The 27,840-nt window shown below is 41.4% G+C and overlaps 1 protein-coding gene across 3 annotated transcripts in view; it reads left to right on the forward strand.

The window, feature by feature from the left end:
- The window catches only part of ADAMTS6 (ADAM metallopeptidase with thrombospondin type 1 motif 6), a 270,149-nt gene that overhangs the window by 18,469 nt on the left and 223,840 nt on the right, over window positions 1-27,840 (forward strand). For 2 of the 3 annotated variants that reach the window (XM_044292316.1, XM_044292332.1), the window contains exons 2-5: window positions 8,426-8,920; window positions 9,371-9,735; window positions 25,068-25,236; window positions 27,161-27,378. In XM_044292316.1, coding sequence (XP_044148251.1) covers window positions 8,824-8,920; window positions 9,371-9,735; window positions 25,068-25,236; window positions 27,161-27,378 — 849 coding nt within the window. In that variant the 5' untranslated portion in view covers window positions 8,426-8,823. The remainder of the gene's footprint in view (window positions 1-8,425; window positions 8,921-9,370; window positions 9,736-25,067; window positions 25,237-27,160; window positions 27,379-27,840) is intronic. The other variant, XM_044292325.1, reaches the window with a different exon arrangement.

Raw genomic sequence — 27,840 nt, forward strand, 5'->3', positions numbered from 1 at the left:
CAGTAAAAGCAAAAAAAGGAAGAGACCACTGTGATACTCAGCAGAAGTGGCCAAAATCATTAAAAACTAAAAGATAGCATTTAGTAATTATAAAAAAAATAAACGAGGATGACAGGCAAATTTATAAGATTAGGCAGAGAGAGGCCAAACAAGTTATTAGAGCTTCTAAAGCACAGGCAGAAGAGAAATTAGCTCAGTCAGTGAAAAAAGGCGATAAGAACATTCTTCAGATACATAAATGAAAAAAGGAGACTAAAACAAGGAATTACCAAATTTAAAACAAAAGAAGGAATGTATATGGAAGAAGATAAAGAACTAGCTGACTGCCTCAATGAATACTTCTGTTCAGATTTTATAAAGGAAAATTAAGGAAAAGAACCTCAGTTAGGAAGGAAGACTAATGCATGTTTTGATGCATGTGTCTTTACAGAGGAAGAGGTTCTAAGTCAGCTGTCTAAAATTAATACAAATAAGTCACAGGGGCCTGATAGGATACACCCAAAGCTATTAAAAGAGCTTAGCGATGAACTAGCAAAACCATTAACAGATTTATTTAACCAATCACTGGCAACATGAGTTGTCCCACAAGTTTGGGAATTAGCAAATGTTGTGCCCATTCACAAGAAAGGTAGTAGGGATCGACCGATTATCGGTTTTACCGATATTATCGACCGATATTGAGGATTTTGACTGCTATCGGTATCGGCATCTATTTTGCTGATATACCGATAACGTATGGGGAACAAGGATCCCGCTGTTGACAGCGCTCTCTGTGTTCCCTCAGCAGCACAGAGGAGAAGGAAGCAGTGTCTCCTTCCCCCCCTGTGCTGCTGCTGCCGCTGCCACCAATGGGAGGAAGGAGGACAAGAGGAGGGGCGGGGCTGTGGCCTCTGCGCCACCAATGAAGAGAAATCTCTCATTCATTCATAAACAGGAGGCGGGAGCTGGCTGCAGAATCACATAGCCGGCTCCCGACCTCTGTGAGCAATAGTTGCGATCTGCGGTAGTTAACCCCCTCAGGTGCCGCGGATCGCAGCTACCACTCATAGAGGTCGAGAGCCGGCTATGTCATTCTGCAGCCAGCTCCTGCCTCCTGTATATAAATAAATGAGAGATTTATCTTCATTGGTGTCGCAGTGTGCCCCCCCCCCCAAGCCCCCCAGTATTAATCATTGGTGGCTCAGTGCGCCCCCCACCCCCACCCCAGTATTAGAAAACATTGGTGGCGCAGTGCGCCCCCCCCCAAGCCCCCCCCCCCAGTATTAATCATTGGTGGCAGTGGCCACAGCATACCCTCTCCCCTGCTCCTCCGATCGGAGCCCCAGCAGTGTAATGCTGGGGCTCCGATCGGTTACCATGGGAGCCAGGACGCTACTGAAGCCCTGGATGCCATGGTAAGCTCCATGCTGCTGTGTGCACAAAGCACAGAGCAGCAGGGACAGTGTGAGGTCCTATTCAAAAATGAAAATACCCAGAATATCGGTATAAATTATCGGCTATCGGCCTGAAAGTTCACAAATTATCGGTATCGGCCCTAAAAAATCTATATTGGTCGATCCCTAAAAGGTAGTAAGGAGGAATTGGGCAACTATAGGCCAGTAAGCCTGACATCAATAGTGGGGAAATTAATGGAAACCATACTTAAGGAGAGGATTGTGGAACATCTAAAATCCCAAGGATTGAAAGAGGAAAAACAGCATGGGTTTACTTCGGGGAGATCATGTCAAACTAATCTTATTGATTTTTTTTGGATTGGGTGACTAAAATAATAGATGGCGGAGGTCCAGTAGACATCGCTTATCTAGACTTTAGTAAGGCTTTTGATACTGTACCACATAGAAGGCTTATCAATAAATTGTAGTCTTTGTGATTGGACTCCCATATTGTTGAATGGATTAGGCAGTGGCTGAGGGACAGACAACAGAGGGTTGTAGTCAATAGAGTATATTCAGACCATGGTCTTGTTACCAGTGGGGTACCTCAGGGATCTGTTCTGGGACCCATATTGTTTAAAGGGGTTTTCTCAACATGGCCTTTCATACTTACCTGGTCCCGGCGCGCCGTCCACTTCCTGGTTTCGGCACTCGGCAGGGGGCGGGCTTCATCTTCATTGATGTCTTCCCCTGGCCGGGCCGCGCGCCGTACTGAACGCGCACGCTGAGTCCGCACATGTGCCCTGGTGACTTCTTCCTGGCCAGTATAGTATACTTGCGATTCATGAGAAGAGCGGTGGCCGTAACCAGGGGAGACGGAAGACAACAGTCAGGTAAGTATAGGATTATTTTTTCTAAGGGGTGGGGATTTGTTATTAAAATATATTTAGAAAAATGATCACTGTTAAATCATTAACAGATTTAACAGTGATCATTAAGATGATAATACCCCTTTAATATCTTTATCAGCAAAATTGCAGAAGGCCTCAATGGTAAGGTGTGTCTTTTTGCTGATGACACACAGATTTGTAACAGGGTTGATGTTCCTGGAGGGATACACCAAATGGAAAAGGATTTAGGAAAACTAGAGGCATAGTCAAAAATCTGGCAACTAAGATTTAATGTTGATAAGTGCAAGATAATGCACCTGGGGCGTAAAACCCCAAGAGCAGAATAAAAAAATCAGTGATACAGTCCTAACCTTAAAATCTGAGGAAAGGGATTTAGGGGTCATTATTTCAGAAGACTTATCCTTCTGGAGACTTATCCTTCTGGAGACTTATCCTTCTGGAGACTTATCCTTCTGGAGACTTATCCTTCTGGAGACAATATCTCCAGAAGGATATTGATACTTTGGAGAGAGTTCAGAGAAGAGCTACTAAACTGGTACATGGATTGCAGGATAAAACTTACCAGGAAAGATTAAAGGACCTTAACATGTATAGCTTGGAAGAAAGACGAGACAGAGGGGATATGATAGAAACTTTTAAATACATAAAGTGAATCAACAAGGTAAAAGAGGAGAGAATATTTCTGCTACAAGAAAAACTGCTACAAGAGGACATAGTTTTAAATTGGAGGGGCTAAGGTTTAAAAGTAATATCAGGAAGTATTACTTTACTGAGAGAGTAGTGGATGCATGGAAAAGCCTTCCTGCAGAAGTGGTAGCTGCAAATACAGTGAAGGAGTTTAGGCATGCATGGGATAGGCATAAGGCCATCCTTCATATAAGATAGGGCCAGGGGCTATCCATAGTATTCAGTATATTGGGCAGACTAGATGGGCCAAATGGTTCTTATCTGCCAACACATTTTGCCAAACGTTTCTATGTTTCTTACAGTGGTCATAAAAATCATTGCTTATGGGCAGCACATCTCTCCGTGTAAACAGGGCATGCGCAGTTCTAATGATTTAGTAACTAGCTGTAATATTCTATATAATTGGTAGGCACTTGTTAATGGGCCCTCAGAGGAAAAGATGATTGACTCTGTGAGATTGTCTCGACCAGTCCTTTTCTTTGGTGTATACTGTACTGCATTGGAGGACCGAAAAGGTTCCCAAATCCCATCTTCCTCCTACCTAGAAATATCTTTAGCCTTTAGTTGAGCCAGTTGGATATAATAATTAATTCTCAGTTATTTATGATTACCATAAAGAGGAATTCCCATCTTAGACATTTATAGCATATCTCATCTGTCATGAGAATGGTAACAGTAGGTGGCTCGCTCATTCAATGGGAGTTCAGGAAAGAGCACAGCAAGCATTAATTTTAGTTCCTGCTGTCTGCTTCTTTTTTAATTGGGGCACCGTGGTCCTCATTAAATGAGGATTCCAGAGGTGAGTCTCACACGTTGCTTAGAGTATGCCCTGAGAAGATACCATAAGCCTTCTTGATGGGAGTATCCTTTCAAAGAACTTGTTTCATCTGGGGAAACCCTTTCTAAATACTCTATTGGGGCACAGATGTCATAGAGGGAGGTATGCTGGGCTACAAACTCCAAGTGAAAAGCTGCTGAAATGAGTCCCCTCTTCTTTGTACTAAATGAGACCATATTATTTGCAGTTTCTCCCAGTGATGTCCTCTGATCCCTGGAAAAAAACATTCTAAGAAGCTGTGTGTCTTTGTTGAAAGCCCTTAAATTTTCACTGATTTCTTAATAAGAGGCAGGTAAAAGGGAAATGCATGACATACTTTTATAGTGATGCGTTCCTACTGGGGATGGTGCACCCTGTGTCTGCGTTGGGTGGACAAGTAAATGTGGTGCACATCTGTATGTTCTGCTGGTTATTATCTTTTATTAGGTCTCTCTTGTGCAACTCCTTAATTAATTTATGAGATGTTTACTTATGGATCACCGTTCAGATAGATCTGTTTTTAATTGTGACGCACCATTTTGCACTCAAGATCCGTTCATCCTTTCCTAGCAGCACTTCATTCTTCTTTAAGAACATCATCACTGAACTCTACATGCCTTACACTCTGTGACCTACAACAGAAAATGTGTGTCCTACATTTTACAGTTTGCCTCTTTTCTGGCTTTAAAGCGATATTCCCATCTGAACACTTATGGCAAATCATTACATATGCCATAGATGTCCAATAGGTGCAGATCCTACCGATGGGACACACTCTGTTGTCATTAATGGGGCCCTGCTGTCAATCGAGAACTGGCGTTCTTGAGGTAAGAGAGGTGCAGGTACTACCTCTAGGATCCAATCAGACATTTATGGCATATCCTGTCGATTTACCAAAAATGTCCTATATGAAAATACTCCTTTAAATGATAGGTGAGAACTTATTTTTTTGGGGCCAGTGAGTTGAGCTCTTCATGGAGGAGCTTATTTAGCTTTCCATTGTCCTACAACGTATTCTTGGATTTCCTAAATTTACTGTCCTACAGTTTGTCAGAAATTTACCATTGACCACCTTATCTTGCCCATGTCAGCTCTGCAGGTAGGAGACTAAAGCAGCTCAATAGTGTAGGGATTGGGGACCTTGCAAGCAACCACCCATATCTAAACTTATATTGTGGTCCTACAATATAAAACCCCTCTTTTATCTGAAAGCTACCCACCATTTTGAGGAAATGGAGCAATTTTCATTCATGATTAGGTTTATAGGCTGGTAATCGACACCCGAGCTAAGCTGCAGTAACCAGGCATGGCCGCTACACAGAGGACGGAGTGGTTCTTCCACCTCCACCCTCTGTCCTATTTCTGGCATCGGCATCTGCTGAGTTCCTCTGATTGAGAGGGTTTCTGGTGACAGACCCCCACTGATCTGATCTTGATGACCAAATGAAAGGCCATCGGTAATTAAAACCTGAACAACCCCTATACATATTAGTTTTTTTAAATTCCCTACAAAACTGCTGGAGACTAAAGCTTCTCATCTTTTCATTATATTCAAGCTGTTTCTGAGAATACAATCAAAAGATTGTTAGGAGACCCTTATATATCATACTGCTCTTTTAATTTGGCCTCATGAATAGATGATGTTTTGGATATGTTCTGATTGTCTCATTGTGCTTTGGAAGTCATGCTCTTGTTGTTTGGCCTGGTATAGAGTCAAAATATTGTGATGCAGGATACATATCGTGGTATTCACCCCATGGATCTTAAAGTTATATTATGTGCCATGAAAATAGGCCAGACTGTCTGTGAAGGCTCATTGTATCGTGATCAACCCAGCGAGGTCTCTCTCCCTTGTACATAAGGGAATAGTTTTGTTTCCCGTGTTGAAATTAAAGGATTGATGACGGAATCCAAAACCTGTCTCAACAAGAGGACACTAAAAGTTAATTCACTTCTTCTGTAGCTGGGCGCAAAGATTGTTAGATTCCAGCACTGCTAAGCATATCAAACTGATCTTAGATACCGTGTCAATCATGTCAAGGGCTTAGGATTATGGTTTTGAATTAGACTGCTTTGTTTAATCAGGAGGAACTTCTAGGAATGACCACATGCATTAGAGAAGAAAGCAGTCTGTAAAGGGAATAAGTTAATTGGAATCTGGAGTCATTTCAAGACATAGCTGAAAGTTGCACTTGCTTGCTCGTGAGAGGACTACTGTCCTTTTATTAAATCATCCATCATTTAAAAGGTTCTGATGTTGTGCAGCCAATGGGAGGAGAAAAAGAAGCCAGGTTATCTGTAAAACACCCAGGAGTCCTTTTGGTATCTCAATGTGCAAAGGCTGTAGCCCCTCAGAGCAAGTGTGAGATAATTACTCTGACTTGGATACAATAGTAATCTCCAATCTTCCTTGGATACGATAAGCTTGTGCTGTACTGTTGTGCCATGCAAGCTTGACAGAGATAGTGTCAGATATACTTAACTGCTTTCAGTGTCTTGGATGAGACCAGTGAAGTGTGCATTCACTCAGGCTTGCTGCTTTCAGGGGTTCGTCCACGTGGGACATAATTTAATGTGGAAACAGCTCCTTGGATCAAAGCAAAGGGCGCAACAAAAGCCGCCTGAGTTACTTGCACATTTGCTATGGATTTTATCCTACACATTGCAATATCTGCTGCCTCAGTTGACGCGCTGCACATTTAAAATGCGTAAGTCATTATATGTTATTTGCGGACTCCATTGTGAATACTTTCTGCAGATGAGGTTTTTGAAAATCTCACCCACTTTGCTGCTACTGTAATACTCTGTGTCTTTTCTGTATGCATGGAAAATCTAGAGTGTATCGCCCAAGGGTAGTCATACTCTTCAGTTTTAATCCTATAGGTATGGGGCCTGTTATGGTTAAACCCTTTGTCTAGTACTGATTTTGGCTTACAGGGCCAAAGTCTACAAATTTATATTTTCCATTTGTTCTCCTGCATTCTCCCATGATCTACATTTTCCTCTCCACAATCTCCTCATGGGTTTCTGAGAATAACCTAAAACTTTGGACAGTAGTGACCAGTTTGCCTTCATTCTTTTACTTTTTCATATTTGTTCCCATCAGTTATTATTTTTCTTACTTTACCTTGTAGTCGTTCTTGTCTCAGCTTTGTCCTTTATTCCTTACAGACAGAACATCTCTAAATCCTGTTACTTCCCCTAGTGCAACTTTAGCATGGTCCTCATATCAGTCAAGGGTTTGCCTCAAAGGGGTTATCCAAGATTTTGCCATTGATGGCCTATCCTCAGGATAGGTCACTAATATCAGATCGGTGGGGGTTCAATTCCTGCCCCCCTTCCCCCGATTAGCTGTTTGTAGAGGCCACAGCTTTTTGGTAAGCTGTCATACCCAGCACATTAGCCAATGGTTGGTGCTTTGCTTGATAAATGGACCCCCACCGATCCTATATTGTTGACCAATCCTTGAGGATAGGTAATCAGTATTAATCAACTAGAAGAACTCATTAATCCTAATCCAAAACATTGAGACTTTCTGCATTGAAAACATCCTCTTTTATCTCCACAAATAATGGATGCTGTGGCCATCCCATCCCTCACTTCTTTGCTAGTCACTTCACTGGCTACCTTGTACTGAGGAAACTGAGGTTATGTTTTACGTTGAAATCACTTACACAACCATAGCACACTCCACATTTATAACCTTAGTTTCTCTTTTACTCCAGTTTTTTTTATGCCACACCCCCTACTGGAGTAAGATTGTGCCTTTCTTTCTTTGACATTTAAAAGTCTCAATTTATAAAAATGGAGTACACCTAATAATATAGCTAGTCCATGCTTCCACCTCCTTTTCGATAGTAGCATAAAATCGCAAAAAGCCACAAAATGACATGCACCAAAATTTTAAAATTTTCTTTCTTCCAGAATTCTGGGGCCAATGAGTATGCAATCCTCTTATTGTCTTTTTGGCTTTTAACAATGTGTATTTTTACATCTACCTATGGTTTGCCTTTTTGGACTTGACCCACGTCTGACCTTTTTCATGCCCGTCCAGTACTTTTGCTTCCTTTAAAATCAGGTCTGTCCTCTGAACAACTGCGAATGTGATTTATTTGCTGACGTTACACGATCCCTGTGTAATGTAAGAGATTTCTGCTTCACAGTTCATGATAGTGTGCGTTTAGATTTAACAAAAGGCAAAAAAGAAAAAACTGTAGCCAACACAGGAATTTACATCATTAAAAATAATAGAAAGATTTGAAAATCTTAATCCTTCCTTTCTCCGTTCAGAGTACTGTTTCACTTTTTATCATGTTGTGTAATCAGATATCTTTCCTTTTCATAAAAAAAGGAAAAGTGGATTATATAATTTTCCTTTTGCAGCTAATGAAAAATGAGCCGTCTGGCCTCGACACATTATTTAGGTTAGCCTATTATGTTTAGTCTTTGAGATGTTTATTTAGGCTATGAAAAACAACACTGGTTTAATTGAATTACCCCATATTTTGTAACATAAACTATGACCACCGAGACTTGATCATTCTGACACACGGGTCTTTAGAGTTGGCTTACCTTCTCCCAGCTGGAGTTGAAGATGCAACAGATGCTGTGACTTATATATTTTCTTTTATTTTCAGGTACAGAAATGGCCCAAGTTGATTAAATTTCCCATTTGATACTTGAGAAGGTGGGTGTAGGACCGTTTTATGTGTGCTTCCAAAGGTTCCAACTTTTTTCTTTTTTTTTTCTTTTGCGTTTTGTTCTTTTTAACTGGATTGAGCAAATGAACATGGGCAAGCAAGACGGGACAAAGTTTAGGAGAAGAGCCTTTGGGAAAAAGTAATCTTCCCTTTCAATATTCTTGGAGAAGCCACTCGTCAAGGTGGTGGCTTGGGAGGAAGGAGGAGTACATGGACTTGTTATGGTGTCGTTCTGGAGTACAGCTAATTCTGTAGGACAGAGGTAGCCTGAAAAGGAAAAGAGAGACCAAAAAGAAACAAAGGAAAAGAGGTTCCCGTTTTTGTCCTTCTAAATTATGGAACTTTTGTGGAAGACGTTGACCTGGATATTGGGCCTTGTCATGGTTTCATCGGAATCTCACAGGGACAACAGACTCTCCTTTAATTCTCAAGGTAGGGTTTCGCTAATACATATCAACTAGTAAACTGTGCATGTTTGTTGTAGAATTATTTTCAGAGCACTGGGTTAATTTATTGTATAGCTTTGCATCTTAGGCCCAATTGTAAAATGTTTCACGGAGGTCCCTAAAACAACCATGATAGACTGTGTGTTGTCCAAATGAAGATTGCCAATTTTTTTTTTTTTTTATTTAGCACTTTTTTGATAACTCCCTTGTCCATGATTGATTCATTTTCTTTGATTTTAAGTTAAACCACTATCTAATATTGTAGGAATTACAGTGTACCACCCTACATTGTGTATAGTAAAGATACCGATAACAGGCCTGGTATATAATAATATAGAATTAGTTGATGTACTACTCTTTTATGTACTACTTCCTGTTACTCTCTTTTTCCTTTGCATGCTCCCTTTATGGATTGACCCATCTTGCAATCACAAAGGGGAATTCCTGTCTTACCTTGAACACTATCAACTGACGGTTCCTATAAGGGTTGACTACAATGGGGCCTTCGTCAGTTATACTGTGAAGAACGACAAACACTCTCGGAAAAGGAGGAGTACGGACCCTAAAGATCAAGAGCAGGAGGCTTCTAAGTTATTTTTTAAAATTTCTGCATATGGCAAGCACTTTCACTTAAACCTGACTCTAAATACAGAACTGGTCTCAAAACACTTTACCGTAGAGTACTGGGGCAGGAATGGGCCTGAATTAAAGCACGATTCCATAGACAACTGTCACTATACGGGATATTTACAGGACCACAATACCACAACGAAAGTGGCTCTAAGTAACTGCAATGGCTTGGTGAGTAGATTAATGGTCCATGCTGTTTTTTATTGTGTGTGTATATGTATTTTCAGAATGAAATTCTTGCAAATGGTTTATATTTGCGAAAAATATATAATCTTTGATAAATTAATAGGATACTTGGGTTTTCTTTGCTTTCTTTAAAAAATCAGTTACAGTATTTCGTTGATCGGTTTCTTTCTAATTCCTTGGTACGGCTCCCAATAGGAGTTGTCATCCTGCTTTCTTGGACTCTTAAAGAGCAAATTTGTCCATTAATAAGCCTTCTAAGTCTGTATTACAACCCTTATGGAACCTTTCATTGTGACCATAATGATTGTTGCCTTTTCCCCAACAAAGCCATGATATTGTTGACCATCAAAGCGAAGGATTCTGCCTAGTGTCACTGCCAAGTGGAAGACCTCCAGTGACACTCCTTTTGGTTTTAATATGAGGCACTGGGGATCTGTAAAGGAGTTGTATCTAATGCAGAGTAGGTCCTTGATACCAAATTTGTAAAGGACAAGCCACAAATAATTCAGCAAGTGCCACTATTATTGTGTTACCTGGACATATATGCATCCAGTGCACAGAGAATCTCATCTGTCCTTTTAAAACCATCTGAGGGGGGAATGACTACATGCCAAAAAATAATCCATTGAACCTGTGTGGTGGAGATCTTTATAAAAGATCTTCATCCTTTTGGGTAGTATGCTGTAGGGGACCCTGTCCTTAGCTAATTATACACAAGAATTTGGATGTGTTGAGGTGTAGAGACATTTTTATTGGAATAATTTGGATATTATTTCCCTATGGGTTCATATGAACGTCATCAACACTGTTGTTATCACAGTAAGGCTACTTTCACACTGGCGTTTTGGCTTTCCGTTTGTGAGATCCGTTCAGGGCTCTCCCAAGCGGTCCAAGCGGTGTAAAACATTGTAATGCGTTTTGCACTCGCATGAGAAAAATCGGCATGTTTGGTACCCAGACCCGAACCCGGACTTCTTTACAGAAGTTTGGGTTAGGTGTTGGGTTGGGTTAGGTGTAGATTTTATTATTTTCCCTTATAACATGGTTATAAGGGAAAATAATAGCATTCTTAATGTAGACTGCACAGTACAATAGGGCTGGAGGGGTTAAAAAATAAAATACAAAATAATTTAACTCGCCTTAATTCACTTGTTTGTGCAGCCCGGCTTCTCTTCGGTCTTCATCTTTGCTGTGCAGTAGGAAAAGGACCTTTGATGGCGTCACTGACCTCATCACATGGTCCATGGATCATGTGACGGACCATGTGATGAGCGAAGTGATGTGATCAAAGGTCCTTTTCCTACTGCACAGCAAAGATGAAGACAGAAGAGAAGCCGGGCTGCCGGGTTTATATTTGAGGAAAATATATAATCTTCAGTAAATGATTGGGATACATGGGTTTGAACACTCGTTAGCGATAATCTGTCGGTGTAAAGGTGCTGCCGATAGACGAGTGAAACACTTGTTCATCGGTTAATAGGATCCTTGGTTCGTTCACCTAGTTGATTGTTTGCTGGCAGCAGATCATGCTTCTAAGCAGGTCTCTGCTGCTGGCAACTAGTGATTTTGTTTGGATATGAGAGATGACATTAGCAATCACTCCTTCCCGTACTGTGGAGGGGATCACTGCATGTAAATGATGATCCTCCTCCACTGACGAGCAGGTGATTGTCGAGAAGAAAAACCTAATTCCCGACAACCGTCTGCTTTATTGAGTAGTGTAAAGGGGCCTTTAGCTCTGCTACAATTGGCACTTTTGACTCTATATTTGGTAAGATAATACGCTACCACTGTTCAGAGTGAGGCAATAAAGCACTTGTTAGGCTACTTTCACACTAGTATTTTTGATGGATCGGTCATGGATCAGCAGAAACGCTTTAGTTACTGATAATACAACCGTCTGCATCCATTATGAACGGATCTGTTTGTATTATCTTTAATAGCCAAGACGGATCCGTCATGAACTCTATTGAAAGTCATTGGAGTCAGATCCGTTTTCTATTGTGTCAGAGAAAACGTATCCTTCCCCATTGACTTACATTGTGTGTCATGACTGATCCGTCTTGCTCCGCACCACATCGCGGACAGAAAAACGCTGCTTGTAGCGTTATTCTGTCCGCGATGGGGACGCAACCAAACAGAACGGAATGCATTCTGGTGCACTCCGTTTTGTTCAGTTCAGTTTTGTCCCCATTGATAATGAATGAGGACAAAATGGAAGTATTTTCCCCCTCTATTGAAATCCTATGATGGATCTCAATAGCGGAAAGGGAAAGCGCAAGTGTGAAAGTAGCCTTAGATGTCAGCAACCTCCTCATCCTTCCTCCTCTCTTCATAGACTTTTGTCTACCAGGCTGGAGATGGAGTTAAGTGTTACTAGAGATAAGAGGTTGAGTGAAGGAAAAGAGGAGTAAAGCATCCCAAGAAGCCCAGGAGAAAGCATAATTATTGTAATAAGATCTATTACAAAGTTTCTTATATTTACCTGTACTATTAATTTTGGAAAACTTGTTTATAACTGGGCGTACACTTTAAGGTGGCCATACACATTCGATTGTTGTCAGCTGAACACTTCAAATCAAACCTCTATTCAGCCCAACCTCCAAACACACATGCACAACCATTGTGACCAAACGTGAATGTGTTCTGAATTGAGAAATTGGAATAAACCACTGCCAGACTTCTCTGGTAGTTACACATCTCTCTTAAGAAAAAAGGATTTGGGCATTTTGAAATTCAGCATACCTTATCCTTTCTTCCCTCGGTATAGGCCAAACGAATGTTGGTCGCACATCGAATTAAGGTTAGATGGTAGACTGGTCCTGCAACAGTTTCTAACAACCTTTGTTTAATGTGTATGGCCACCTTAAAGAGGACCTTTCACCTGGAAAAACATTGTGAACTAAGTATCCTGACATATACAGCGGCGCCCAGGGATCTCACTGCACTTACTATTATCCCTGGGCACCGCTCCGTTCTCCCGTTATGTCCTCCGGTATCTTCGCTCAGTAGGTTATAGTAGGCGGAGACTTAGGACTCTTGGGTATAGAGCTCACAGCCTGGGAGGTTTTTTTTCTCCCAGGCTGTGAGCTGTGCGCTGCGATTGGCCAGCGCTTCAGCCTAGGAGGAGGAGACGCCCAGCAGAACAAGGGCAGACTCCACCTACTATAACCAAGTCCCCGAACATACCGGAGGACATAACTGGAGAACGGAGCGGCACCCAGGGATAATAGTAAGTGAAAGGTCCTCTTTAAGGATGTATTAGACACCCCAATCACCCAAACGATTGTCGGGAGGGAAGCGTTCCCTCCTTAAAATAGCCTTCTCGCTAGTGGAGGAGACTGCTGTAATTACATGCAGCGATCTCCTCCACAGCATGGAGGGGAGCGATCGTTATGCCATCGCTTGTCCCTATGCTATTTAGTGTAGAAAAAGCTTTAGAAAAGTCACGGCACTCTCGAACTTCAATCCAAATTTAGTGTAAGGCAACATATCGACCCACACAGGTCTTTCTCAAGTTTCTCGACATGTAGCTTGAGAAAGACCTGTGTGTCGAAGCGTTGCTGTATTTTTCGCTGTGATTAAACACTAAATTTGGATTGAAGTTCGAGAGTGCCGTGACTTTTCTAAAGCTTTTTCTACGTTTGAGGGGTCCCTGAGGCCGGGACCTGACGCCACGAGCACCGCCGCCATATAATGAATTTTTCAAGTAAGTGGTGCTGTCCTATTCCATTTTTCTTGTCCCCATGCTGGCTAGTGGTTATCAGACAGCACAATCTGCCGCCTGCAAACAATATTTTTTTTAAATGTCAAAAGATTTGTATTGCAGATGAACAAGCGTTTATTGAGCAATCGGCGGCAGTTTATAGAGATGATTGGGCAGAAAATCTGCCCATGTAATAAACCCTTTACCAGCATACCCAGAGTTTTGTTTGTAACCTGCTGCCAAATAGACATAAAGATATGCATAGGAAATAGAGACACAAAATAATAGATTTTTAAATGGAACTGTTTGCAAAGTTGCTTAATATTTTCCTTCTGTATTGATTCGGGAAAGTAGACAGATCTTTTTGAGTCTTGCAGATGTATTTGTGTTTCCTGAATTTTATTGTTTTAGGGTTAAACCGACTCAGTCGCCTTGTAAACAAATCACTTACAATGATGAATAGGAACAATCTGCCCTTTTTCTGCTGTCAAAGCATTCACAATAGGCATCATGTAGCAGATGTTCTGAAGTTTGTAGCAAGTGCTGCATATTGTACCAGAAGATTACCACCAAAGTAAACTGTCAGCGCTTGTTTTTTTATAGACCTGCAGATATTAACGACAGTATATTATGTAAGTACCGTACGCTAAACTTTTTTTTAATAGGCCCAGATTTAGTAATGTGTTTGTGCCAAAAATGTGTCTAAAAAGTTGTGCAAATTGGTGCATCTATTTTTTTTTTTTTTACCCCCGACAAACTCAACAAGGGATGGGGCTTAGTGGAAATGGGTGGATCTTCACTAGAAGAGGTGGGCTTAAGATGCACGATTTTGTGCCAAAATTGCACTACAATTGCATAAAAATTTACGGACCGCACATAGCCATCACTATGATAGAAATGCCTATTCTTGTCCGCAATTGTGGACAAGAATAGGACATGTTCTATCTTTTTTGCGGGGCCACAGAATGGAACTACAGATGTGGACAGCACACGGTGTGAATGAGCCCTTAGTATGTTGCTTATCAGGTACCAGATTTTATACATGCACATATGAGCTTTCGATACATTTTTTTTTTAAGGCTACATGCACACGACCGTATGTGTTTTGCGGTCCGCAAATTGCGTATCCGCAAAAAAAAAAAAAAAAACGGATGACGTCCATATGGCATTGTAATAATGCCTATAGTTGTCCGCAAACTAGAAAAAAATAGGACATGCACAATTTTTTGGGCGGAGATACGGAACTGACATACTGATGCAGACAGCACACGGTGTGCTGTTCGCATATTTTGCGGACCCATTGAAATGAATGGGTCCGCATCCTATCCGCAAAAAAAAACGGAACTAACACGGAAACAAACAATGTTATTGTGCATGTAGCCATAATCAGATAATTTGTATTAAACATTTTTCTTGAAAAACAACGGAATCCAAGCAATCAGGCCCCTATCCCAACCGCCCCCCCCTCCCCCACTGCAGGTCTGCAACATAGAGATTGTCCATAGTAAGTTTTCTGTTAAGGGTTCTCCATTAAAGTTCGGATTCATATCCTATCTCTTGACTCTGTGTGGTTCTTCAATCGTGTTCACCGGTGTCACACACATTTAGGCTCTCATCACATTCCCATGCACTCATCATGTACTATTTCCGGCTAGCAGACCATCCCCTATCTCTCATCCAATCCTGCCTAGCTGCCACCTTCGCTCGACATTTCTACCTACAAACCCCATCTTCACCATAGGTCAGACAGGTTTAGAGGCCTCCACAATGTATCTGCTGTCCACAATATCTTTATAATAAAACGCCTACATGTAATTAGTTCACGACTGTTTGGCTGCTGTCGTACAACTGTAGTGTATTTGGCTGAAACTCTTAAACTGGAGATTCGGGTGTTACTGCTGTAATATGGATCCAACAATGCTAAATTTTTATAATTAAAGAGATTATCCAGAAAAAAGATATTTGTGACTTATCCTGAGGATAGGTTATCAGTATCAGATCTTCGGGGGTGTGACCCCCAGGACCCCAACCAATCATCTGTTAGTAGAGGCCTTGAGCACCACGGTCTCTTCCTAGGCCAGTGACATTACTGTACATCAGTCACATAGCCAAGTTGCAGCTCAGTGCCATTCAAGTCAATGGGGCTGAGCTGCAATACCTAGCACTGCCACTATACGATGTATGGTGCTGTCCTTGGAAAGCTCCGGGAGCCTAAATCAGTCACCAGAGCTCTGGTGAGGGCAGCGGCTCCCTGAATCAACTGATCGGCAGAGGCGCCGGGACTCGTACCCCCGCTGTTGTGGCCTATTCTGAGGATAAGTCATCATTATCTTTTCTAGGATAACCCCATTTAACTTAATTCTGGTGCAGTACAACCGATCTAATGGCCAGTAGCAAAATTAATAATAAAGATTTGCCTGTCTAATAATATTAAAGGGTTTTTTCAGGAGTTTTCTTTTTTAACTTTCATGATCCTGCATGGAAGGCGGTAGGAGGGGGGATGGTGGAGCTTGTACTTGGGGAGGGGGGGTCCTGATATGGTCTGATAAGTTTTAACTACAGTTCAGGTTAAGTATGACGAAATTTGCCAACCCTCTTATATAATAATGATGGAAGTGAGGATGGGCAGGTGATCTACAGTAACCTAGGGAAAATTTGTTTTTTTTTAAAGTTTTTTCCAGGATTGTGAAGTTTTGTTTTTTGCTTAGAGATGGGAGATTCTTTGCCTCTGGTTAAGGAAAGCATCTCCCTCTCCTGTAGAGAAATGTATGACGGACAGTAGTCAAGTAATTATACCGTACAAAGGTTGTGTTTGAACGGCGAGTGCTACATAACAGTACATTTTATTTGGTTGAGCTGCTAATCACACAACCTCTTCTTTCATGTATAAGGACCCAGCAGTTGAGCTGTAGATTTGCTTTAATTTGCGCTAGCGGGGAAAGTACAGCATTACGTGACATCACTTTAAATGTTAAGGGCTCACTTAGATAATTGCAGTGCTTTGAACTTGAAATGGATTGTAGAAGCGTATACTTTAGTGCAAAATAAACACTCATTACAAAGTAAATAACACGGATTTAACATGTTATTTTTTTAATCTTTCCCTCAAGGTAGGATTTTCCTATTTGTAGAATTGTGGTTGATTTTAGAATCTATTACTTATATCTGAAGGCCACATTTCCTTTACTCCTAAGTTTGTCCACCTACAGATAGCTTTGATTTATACGTTTATTCTGTGAAACTTTTTTAAATAGTTTTTCTCCCTTTTTTGTTTTAGAAATAACTTTTAAAAGTTGTTTTTTTCAGGTATGAGACAGATTTCCACTAAATGGGTTGAGGGGCACTCTACTCAATAGTAGGTAGTGCCAGATACATATGTGTGAATTAGCTCCTCTTCCCCGAAGAGTCAGACTAGTAGCCTCTATTCACTTCTCCTTCATCAGAGGTGCAACATATGTCGGAAATATTTCCCAATATTTACCACTGATGGAAACTTCCAATATGTTCCACAGTATAAGCACGACTAAGGGACACTTTTTTGGCATATGCTGGGTGCATTTGGGCCTATATATATATATATATATTGGATTGTATATCAGGAAACACTCCTACCATATACAGGTACCTCCGATCTCCAAAAAGATGTGAGCAAAGCCTTCGTATATACCTCCTGATTTGTGTACGCGTCTCCAATTTTCTGGATATGTGCTTCCTTGAGGGTGTACAGGAGATGAAGAAGCTCACTTTAGTCAGCACAAGACCAACAGCAGTCTCGTGTTTTCACTCATAACACATACCTGGTCTTTTTTTGTAGTAGATCTTAGATGTTGTAACAGGCCACATCTACCAGTTTTCTGCATTTGTAGACATCTTTATAGGTAATGGATGACTTGTTGGCTTTTGCTTTCTTTAATTTTGTTACAAATGTGTACCTGTGATATCAAAGCTGGTACCATTATTCCTATGTAGACATGTTGGTGACCCCTTTTTCCTTCACTTGCTCAGCCAGGTATCCTTACCGCTAGTCTGCTGGAGGAGCCCAGCTTGTAGAGTGATTGACTGCAACCCCACAGCTCCTTGTGTGTTGACTGCTTCTTTTAGGACAGGACATTTGGCTTAGGCTACTTTCACACTTGTGGCAGAGGATTTCGGCAGGCAGTTTCATTGCCGGCAATCCGGATGCAAACGGGCGGCATTTGTCAGACGCATCCGGGTGCGGATCCGTCTGACAAATGCATTAAAATACCGGATCCGTCTCTCCGGTGTCATCCGAAAAAATGGATCTGGTATTTATTTATTTTCACAGATTTAAATGTCGGCGCATGCGCGGACCGAAGAACGGATGCGTTTTGATGGAACACCTAAGGCATTTCAATGGAATTATGGCAAGTGTTCAGGATTTTTGGCCGGAGAAAAAAAAGGCAGCATGCTACGGTATTTTCTCCGGCCGAAAAACGTAAGAGAGACTGAACTGTTGCAACCTGAGCAGAGTGCTCTCCATTCAGAATGATGCATGGAATAGCCTTCCTGCAGAAGTGGTAGCTGCAAATACAGTGGAGGAGTTTAAGCATGCATGGGATAGGCATAAGGCCATCCTTCATATAAGATAGGGCCAGGGGCTATCCATAGTATTCAGTATATTGGGCAGACTAGATGGGCCAAATGGTTCTTATCTGCCGACACATTCCATGTTTCTATGTTTCTATGTCTATTAGGATAAAACTGATCAGTTTTTTTCTGGTATTGAGCCCCTAGGATGGAACTCGATGCCAGAAAAGAAAGACACTAGTGTGAAAGTAGCCTTAGAGGGCCAGTGTGCATTGAATACAGAAATGAAGTCCTCAGAAGCCACTTGTAGGTTCCCCAGGCTGATGAGGTTAACATGGCATACTGTGTGCCATAATCCTCTCTGACAGCAGTACCTTTTAGAGTATGCTGCATGCTATTCTTGGGACTTGAAGTCATGCTAAAATTGTCACGTGTTGAAAGTATACTACAGTTTGCTTAATGAATGGGGTGCTGCATTAAAATTGCTTAGTGGTGCGTTCCTAATCCTATTTAGCACATATTTTTGCTTCCTTCTCTTTCATGGATAGTTCCACTGCTATAGATTTCTCTTCTTTTCAGATAACAGTTGAAACCAGAAGTTTACATACACTATATAAAAAGACACATATGAATGTTTTTCGCAATAGCTGTATAAACCATTTCCTGGTTTTGGTCAATTAGGATTACCATAATTATTATTATTTGCCAAATGCCAGAATAATGAGAGAGAGAGAGAGAATGTTTTAAGGCATTTTTTATTACTTTCTGTAATGTCAAACGTTTGCATACACTAAGATTACTATGCCTTTAAAGAATTCTGGACCACCCATATGATGATGTCATGTGTTTGGAAGCTTCTGTTAGGTTTGTTGGTAACATCTGAGTTATTTAATTAGAGACACACCTGTAAATGTATTTAAATGCACACCTGAAACACACTGCTTCATGTGTAGCATCATGGGAAAGTCTAAAAAAAAAGTCAGCCGAGATATCAGGAAGAGAATTGTGGACTTGCACAAGTCTGGCTTAACCTTGGTTGTAATTTCAAGATACCTGAAGGTGCCTCGTTCATCTGTACAAACAATTATACGCAAGTACAAATAAGATGGGAATGTCCAGCCATCATACCGCTCAGGAAGGAGACAGGTTCTGTGTCACAGAGATGAACGTGCTTTGGTCCGACATGTGCATATCAACCCAAGAACCAAAGCAAAAGATCTTGTGAAGATGATGGTGGAAGCTGGTAAGATTGTGTCAATATCCACAGTGAAACGAGTAGTGTATCAACATGGGCTGAAAGGCCACTCTGCCAGGAAGAAGCCATTACTCCAAAAGAAACATAAAAAAGCCAGAGTAATGTTTGCAAATGCACACAGGAACAGAGACCTACATTTTTGGAGACATGTCCTGTGGTCTGACGAAACTAAAATTGAACGTTTTGGCCATAATGACCATCGTTACGTTTGGAGGAAAAATGGAGACTCTTGGAAGCCTAAGAACACCATCCCAACTGTAAAACACGGGGGTGGCAGCATCATGTTGTGGGGTTGTTTTGCTGCAGGAGGGACTGGTGAACTTCACAAAAAAGATGGCATCATGAGGAAAGAAGATGATGTGGAAATACTGAAGCAACATCTCAAGACATCAGCCATCACAAAACCCTGATCTCAATCCTATAGAAAATGTATGGGCAAAGCTGAAAAGGGAGGTGCGAGCAAGGCGAACAACAAACATGGCTCAGTTACACCAGTTTTATCAGGAAGAATGGGCCCAAATTCCAACCAACTATTGTGAGAAGCTTGTGGAAGGATATCCAAAACGTACAGTTTAAGGGCAATGGTACCAAATATTAATGAAATGTATGTAAACTTTTGACTTTGCAGAAAGTAATAAAAATGCCTTAAAACATTCTCTCTCTCTCTCATTATTCTGGCATTTGGCAAATAATAATAATTATGGTATTCCTAGTGGACCAAAAACAGGAAAGTTTTATTCTGATTTCATGTCAGATAGTGAGAAAAACATGCATATGTGTCTTTTTATATAGTGTATGTAAACTTCTGGTTTCAAATTTATATTTTTGTGGTTAAAATGATGATTCTTTATTAACCCCTTCCCGACATGTGACGTACTATTATGTCAAGGAAGTCAGTGACTTCCTGCATTTTGACGTAATAGTACGTCATGGTGATTGGGCAGGCACCTGAGCAGTGCGCACCCGATCACTGCAGGGATTCGGCAGTCCCTGGTAGCCGGGCTCCTGCTGTATCTGCCGGCATTGCTGTTTACAGTGATGCTGGCGGATTAACCCCTTCTATGCCGCGGTCAACGCTGACTGCGACATAGTGGTGGTTTGCAGTGGGTGAAGGAGCGCATTGACCCGATGCATGACAAGGCAGCCCGATGCCGTGCAGAGGCTGCCCAATGCCTTGCACAGCATCGGGACTTGCCTTCTACGGGTACCCAGGAAGTCTCCTAGGCAACCTGTTAGTGTCATACACTAACAGGCAATGCATTACAATACAGATGTATTGTAAAAAATTGCAGAGGGGATCAGACCCCCAAAAGTTGAAGTCCCAGAGTGGGACAGAAATAAAGTGTAAAAAAAATAAAGTATTTTCAATAAAAAATAAAGTTTCAAGTAAAAAAAGAAAAAAAAAAAGAAAAAACGCCCCTTTCCCCAGATTTCATAATAAAAAAAATAAAAAAATGCCCTCCAAAATAGTACCAATCAAACCGTCCCCTCATCCCACAAAAAATGAGACCCTACCTAAGACAATCTGTCAAAAAAATTAAAAAAAGCTTTTGTTTGATAAATGCTATTATTGTGTAAAACTTAAATAAATGAGAAAAATTCTACATATTGGGTATTGCCATGTCCGTAAAGATCTGCTCTATAAAAATATCTGCTCTATAAAATTACCAATTTTTTTGGTCACCTTGTCACCTTGTAATAATGAATGATCAAAAAATCATATGTACCCAAAAATGGTACCAATTAAACTGGCACTTTATCCCCTAGTTTCCAAAATGGGGTAACTTTTTTGGGAGTTTCTACTATAAGGGTGCATCAGGGGGGCTTCAAATGGAACATGGCATCTAAAAAACAGTCCAGCTAAATCTGCCTTCAAAAAAACATATGGCGTTCCTTTTCTGCTGTGCCATGCAGTGTGCCCATATAGCGGTATACGACCACATGTGGGGTGTTTCTGTAAACCGCAGAATCAGGGTAATAAATAATTGAGTTTTGTTTGTCTGTTAACCCTTGATGTGTTAAAGAAAAAATTACGTCACCAACAATTCAGAATCGCAGTATTTATAGGGACGCTAAAAATAACAAACCAACTTTATTCTGTTACTTGCTTAAAAATAGGGGAACTAAAATGTATTGTTGTCCAATATTATACCACAGAGCTATCACACTACTATTTGATTATCCAGCTGAATACATATGTGTGAACACAACCACATTAGCTCCTATATCAGCTGCTGGGAGCAAAATGTGGCGAATACTCGAATCACACTGGATATTTGTGATATTTTCACAATATAGCTCAAGTATATCATCGATAGTGTGGATCAGTAATGGTGGGATGGGATATGCCTAATGATATTCAGCACGTTGTCAAATTGGCTACCTCTCTTCTAACACCCCTACTACAATACTGAACTAACTCACTACTAGCTTGCATTAAAAACTAACTGACGCTGTCTAATACATCTATGATTCGTCTGCTTACACTGACTGTAGCTCAACACTGGCTCGATGCGTTTCTGGTAACACTACCTCCTCAGGAGCCTAATTCCTACTTGTGTCAATATTCCTTTTGTATCATTAAGACAGACAAACAGACATATAGCGAGCACGCCCCCTCTCACATGTGGCAATGCTCCCGGCACTTGTGCGGCCGTGAAGAGGCCACCAAATTCCGAATGCTTTAACCAGGTGGCTCCACCCACTAGCGGCCGGCATATCGAGGAGCTAATGTGGTTGTGTTCACACATATGTATTCAGCTGGATAATCAAATAGTAGTGTGATAGCTCTGTGGTATAATATTGGACAACAATACATTTTAGGTGGAGTTCCCCTATTTTTAAGCAAGTAACAGAATAAAGTTGGTTTGTTATTTTTATTTTTAGCGTCCCTATAAATAATGTGATTCTAAAATATATCATGAAGTACAATGTGTCAAGAGAAAACAATCTCAGAATGGCTTGGATAAATAACTGTTCCAAAGTTATTACCACATAAAGTGACATATGTCAGATTTGAAAAAAATGGCCTGGGCAGAAGGGCAAAAACTGGCCCGGGGTAGAAGGGGTTAATACCATTTGGGAGGAATATATAGGGGTACGAGACCCAGAAGTTACTTAATTAGTGGTTTGGAAATTATAAAATCCTGAATATATTGGATTCAATGGTGGATAAATTAAATATATGTAAATCCCAAGTATAATCGGTTTTTAAAAGTCTGAGTCTTAAATGCATAGTGGTCATACCTGTACTACATGTATGGAAGCTGTGGCTAGAAGCTGCATGAAATGCAATTTCTAATCTAATCTTATTGTTGGAATTGTTCCCTTTGGAAAATTACTTGCCGACCGACTGGGCGTCGGGAATTTCAAAATTCAGAGAGAATATTGTATGCTGGTGTGATTTTCAGGACCCTCATCAGTTATCCAGAGCAGAGATCAGCTGCAGTATCTTTCACTTTGTGTAATGCTTAATGTTTCCTGTGGAGGTGCTGCAGGAAAGTTGAACACTTGTAGTCAGGTCCCTCCACAGATTTTTGCTCATCGCTGAGGTCCTATCAGTGGATCACTCTGTGATCAGTTAAAGAGGTCCTATTCAGGTCCCAACTCCGAGACTCGCTGCTTTGTCAAGAACGGTGCCCTGCTGTGAACCAGGAGCACACCGTGAATCAGGAGCAGACTAGGAACTTAAAGTGGCCTTGGAAAAAAATAAATAAATAAAAGTGGCTACAAGTTGTAAGCGGGTCCAATATAAGTAGGCAGGGCTAGCCATATTTTAGTGCCGTGCAAGATAATGCCCCTGCACAATCAAATTCACATGGCAGCATAAAATACTGCCACCCCCATGGCAGCATTCAAATCTATCACTGCCCTAAGGACGGCAATAGAGTTAAATGCAGGAGGGCACTTTGGTCAGGTGCATAAGTACCAGATGATCATAGCATTAATTAATGCTGAAAGCATCAGATCGGTATGTACCCAACTGGGACCAATGAGGAGAGCTAGGGTGGCCCCCTGTGCATTGGCCCACTGGGAAATTTCCCTGTAACGTCTATTGCTAGTCTGCCCATGCCGTGCATTCATTGCTGTGGGAGTTCTGAAAAAAAGCCAGGCAAGGTATTTTCTGTAGTCCCATAGCCTTGAGTGGAGGGAGGGCACAGTTTTCTCTCTATTCACTTCAGGTCCCCAATCTTGGGATAAGATAAGATGCCTTTATTGTCACTGTACAATACAATGTTATACAATGTACAATACAATGAAATGTTGTTTGGAGCAATCCTAGATGTCATGGACAGAGGAACAAGAACTGATGGGATGGGAGCAGTCTGGGATGGGAGCGGTCTCCAGAAGTGGGACCCAGACCTATTAATATGCCATAAATGCCTCAGATGGGAATATCCCTTTTAAAGGGAGTCTGTCACCACATTTGAGCATATTAGACTGATCCAATAGCGTTATAAGTGCCACCTAGAAGTTAAAAACGGTACCTTTGTTGCATATACCGGAGTTTTCTTTCAGCCAAAAATGAACTTTGAAGATTCTGTAAATGCCAACGGCTCATAACCCCGCCGTCCGTGTGCCTCTGCCCGCCCGTTTACTCTCCTCCTCTCTCCTTTTCTACTGCGCCAGCTACGAATTTGACCGCGCAGCCGCAATGGAAAAGGCGAGAGGAGGAGAGTAAATGGGCGGGTACAGGCACACGGAGAGCGGGGTTATGAGCCGTTGGGGAGGTCCGGTCTTGGGCTCGGACGATTGAGACGCCGCCCTGGGCACTTGAGAAGGCGCATTTACAGAATCTTCAAAGTAAATTTTTGGCTGAAAGAAGACTCCTGTATATGCAACAAAGGTACCGTTTTTAACTTCTGGGTGGCACATATAACGCTATTGGATAAGTCTAATATGCTCAAATGTGGTGACAGACTCCCTTTAATGATCGGTGGACCATTGTAACAAAAATGATTGCCCAAACAGCTGCCCATTGAATTTCATCTACTGCTAACTATAAAAGAACTCCTATATCGTGTTTTATACGAGACCTTTAGCAGTCTTCTCTTTGTGTCTGTTTCACGTGACTGTATAAATGTTATTTCTATATATCTAGAACAAATTGATGACATGTTGATTTATAGGTTGGGTATTTTCCGTCACTTGAGTAGATGTCGTGTTACCTTGAAGATATTTGGTATAGAGGAAGATACTGTGTTATGAAGGTAGCGAATGTCATGTCATTTCATGGTCTATGATCAGAATGAAAACCATTTATTAGGGATATTATATGTATTTTACAAGTGCCAAATGTTAGGTGCCATTTTTGTGACTTAAGGGGAGTGTCACCATCACATTGTGGTCTGACCTCTGGGATCCCTAATGACCCTGAGAATGAATGGGTTCCAGTATTGATGAGAATGCCTGGCTGCACCAGTGCTGCATGTCCTTCATAAGGATCGCAGATATCAGCCCCCCATGATCATAAAGTGATGGCATATCCTAGTGAAACGCCATCACTTCATGAGATAGCAGAACCCTTTTTGCTGGTATAGTCGTAATTTGTATTTATTACCATAATCAAAGCATGAGGCTGTCTCATTCTTCAGCTTGACAGAATTGCTAGCTCCCTTGCATATAATCTACTGTACAAGTGCACATTCATCAGACAGCTCAGGAAATATTTTCTTTTACTGGATCATGAGGCCATCCACCCTTGCTGTAGGATGAAATGCGACGCTTGGGCAATATTAATGCCTTAATGCAAATAGCACAAGTCTCCCCAGTTTGTCTAAATCCTTTTCCTATTCTTTTCCATCCAAGCATGGCGTAATCGCTACTGAAGATGAAGAGTATTTTATTGAGCCTTTAGACAACATCACTGAAAACTCCAATCACTTTAACTCCGAAAGGGGCCACCCTCATGTTATTTACAGAAAGTCCGCTATCCATCAGCGACACTCAAGCAGCCAGGGACACTGTGGCGTGAAAGGTAAGATACGTGCGCAGACGAAACGTCTTTGACATAGCAAGGAAGCCAGAACTGAAATTCTGTATTTAGAGCTATTTCATTTTTTTTCATTTTCAGACAATGTTTTATGGGGAAAAGGGTTGCAAATATTGGGGGAGGGGGTCCTCTGTTCGTTGGTTAGAGCAGAGAGTAGTTACAAAGAGTGTCTTTCACTCTGGAGGACCTATCCATTTCGGGATTAATCTGGCCATACACATTAGATAGAAGTTGGTTGATGGTTGAACATTATTTGAACAAACAATCATCTGGTGAAGGATCATTTCGCTGACACATTTTACTCCATTTTAAATGAAGACATGTGATGGATGAAAGATCTCTTGTCTATTGGACAAAAATATTAAACACAGGCGACTTCTGACTATAATGGTCCTGCATCAGTTGTCTAAAACAATTATTCGTAGTTAAATTTCGGCCAACGAATGATCATTTTGGTTGCATTCATCTACTTTGGTCAACTTTTAGACTGATGTGCAAGTTACCTTAACACAGACAACCCATCGATTTAAGGGGTCATCTGAAAAATGGGTATTACGCTGGCTGAACATAACTATATTAGTGCCATCTCACTGCCTGCCGCCGTTATTAAGAAAAAATAACTTTTATAATATGCTAATTAGCTTCTAGGAGCGGGGGGGGGGGGGGACGGCCTTGAACCTGCTCCTTGCGGCTCCGTTTGCCCACCTCTTTTTACACCCTTCTTCTCTTGATTGACAGGGCCAGGGCAGCGCTGCTCTCCTCCCACTGGTCGTGTGTGCAGTGTAAATCTCGCGCCGTTCAGTATTCTGCACAGGCACAGTGAGGAAGCCAGCAGCCGCCGACACTGTGCCTGCCCCGAATACTGAACGGCGCAAGATTTACACTGCAGACACGGCCGGTGGGAGGAGAGCAGCGCTGCCCTGGCCCTGTCAATCAATAGAAGAAGGGCGTGAAAAGAGGTGGGCAAATAGAGCCTCTATGAGCAGGTGCAACGCCCCCCCTGCTCATAGAGGCTAACTAGCATATTACAAAAGTTCGTTTTTTCTCAATAAAGGCTTCAGGCAGTGAGATGGCACTAATATAGTTATGTTCAGCTGACATTAGCACATCGCTGTCAGCCAGTGTAATACCCATTTTTCAGGTGACAGAAACCCTTTAAGTGGACAGTGTGTAATGTTTAAATTAAAGGGAATCTGTCACCAGCGACCTCCCTATCCAGCTGTTTGCGTAGACACATACTGTAGCTGTTTTTCTGTTGTCCTAAGGCTCCATTCCCAAGTTATAATTTTTCTTAGTATGCAAATTAGGCCTTGAGGGCGTCACCGTTGCACCCAGGCTCCACGGATTTCTGTGGCCAGCCCCTTCCTCGCTGCTTTGAATTGACTGTGACAGGATGCAGAGAAATGAGATGCAAGTTCCCTTCCTGAATGGAGTGGTGGTGCTCATGTCAGTCCATTGCTCTATTCACTTCTATGGGACCTCTTAAGAATAAAATATAGTATTCATCACAAATCCCCTGCTAATCTGGCAATGGTGCCCACATGGTCCTCCATGTGGTCTTTGTTTACATCCCAGAAGTGATGATATTCCATGCTAGCAGATGACTGCTGCAGCCAATCACTCGTCATACTTATTGATATCACCACCAAGCTCTTTGATTTTTACCTAGAAGTTCAAGAAAGATGGGTGTGGGATCACCGGAGAATCGATGCTGGAGCGGCCGGGGATTTCTCTGTTGAATACTGTGTTTTTATTAACGTTTAATGAAATGTTTCATCGCACATACTTATGTACTGTTTTATTCTTTACCTGATGGAACTGTGATTTGAAGGGCTCAATGGAGTTTAATCTTATGATATCAATCATAGCAAAATTATGTTACATCTAATACAGTTGCTTTGTTTCCTAGAAGATCTGATAGGGAATCACAATCCTTGGTGGTTAAACTACACATTGTCCACCCCTACAACTCCTTCAGAAAATGACACGGAAAATGGTCCTCGCCGGCAGAGGAGATCGGTCAGTGTTGAACGATTTGTGGAGACACTAGTAGTGGCCGACAAAATGATGGTCGGTTATCATGGACGCAAAGACATTGAACACTACATACTGAGCGTAATGAATATTGTAAGTTTGACCCCTTCTTCTATATACTTGTCTGAATTCGTCATGTGAATCAAATCCCTGTAGAGTAAAGTCCCATGAGAAAATAACTTTTTTCCCAGCCCCAATGTTGTGTTGCTACATAGCTTTTCAACAAATGGAAGAAGAACTCTGCCGGAGAATCAAGGTTCTGGAAATGGTCCACCCTTTTTTCCAAGATTGGTTACCCCTTCCTTTTAGACTTCCACCTTATGGACGCTCACTAATATTGTCTTTTGATATGTCTGTGTGATATCACAAGATAACTCGTTAGAATTTGCTTTTATAACTGCAGTACCGCTTATCACCTGACGAGGTGCTGTACAAACTGTCGTGTACATGGAAAAATCTGTGGCCATGAGTTTCATCATGCCACATGATGTTCTGCCTAGATAGAAGTTGGGATATCAGAATTGTGTCTTCATTGTGTCCAAGGTGCCACAATCT

The sequence above is a fragment of the Bufo gargarizans genome, chromosome 1 (assembly GCF_014858855.1).
Source record: "Bufo gargarizans isolate SCDJY-AF-19 chromosome 1, ASM1485885v1, whole genome shotgun sequence".
Taxonomy (NCBI): domain Eukaryota; kingdom Metazoa; phylum Chordata; class Amphibia; order Anura; family Bufonidae; genus Bufo; species Bufo gargarizans.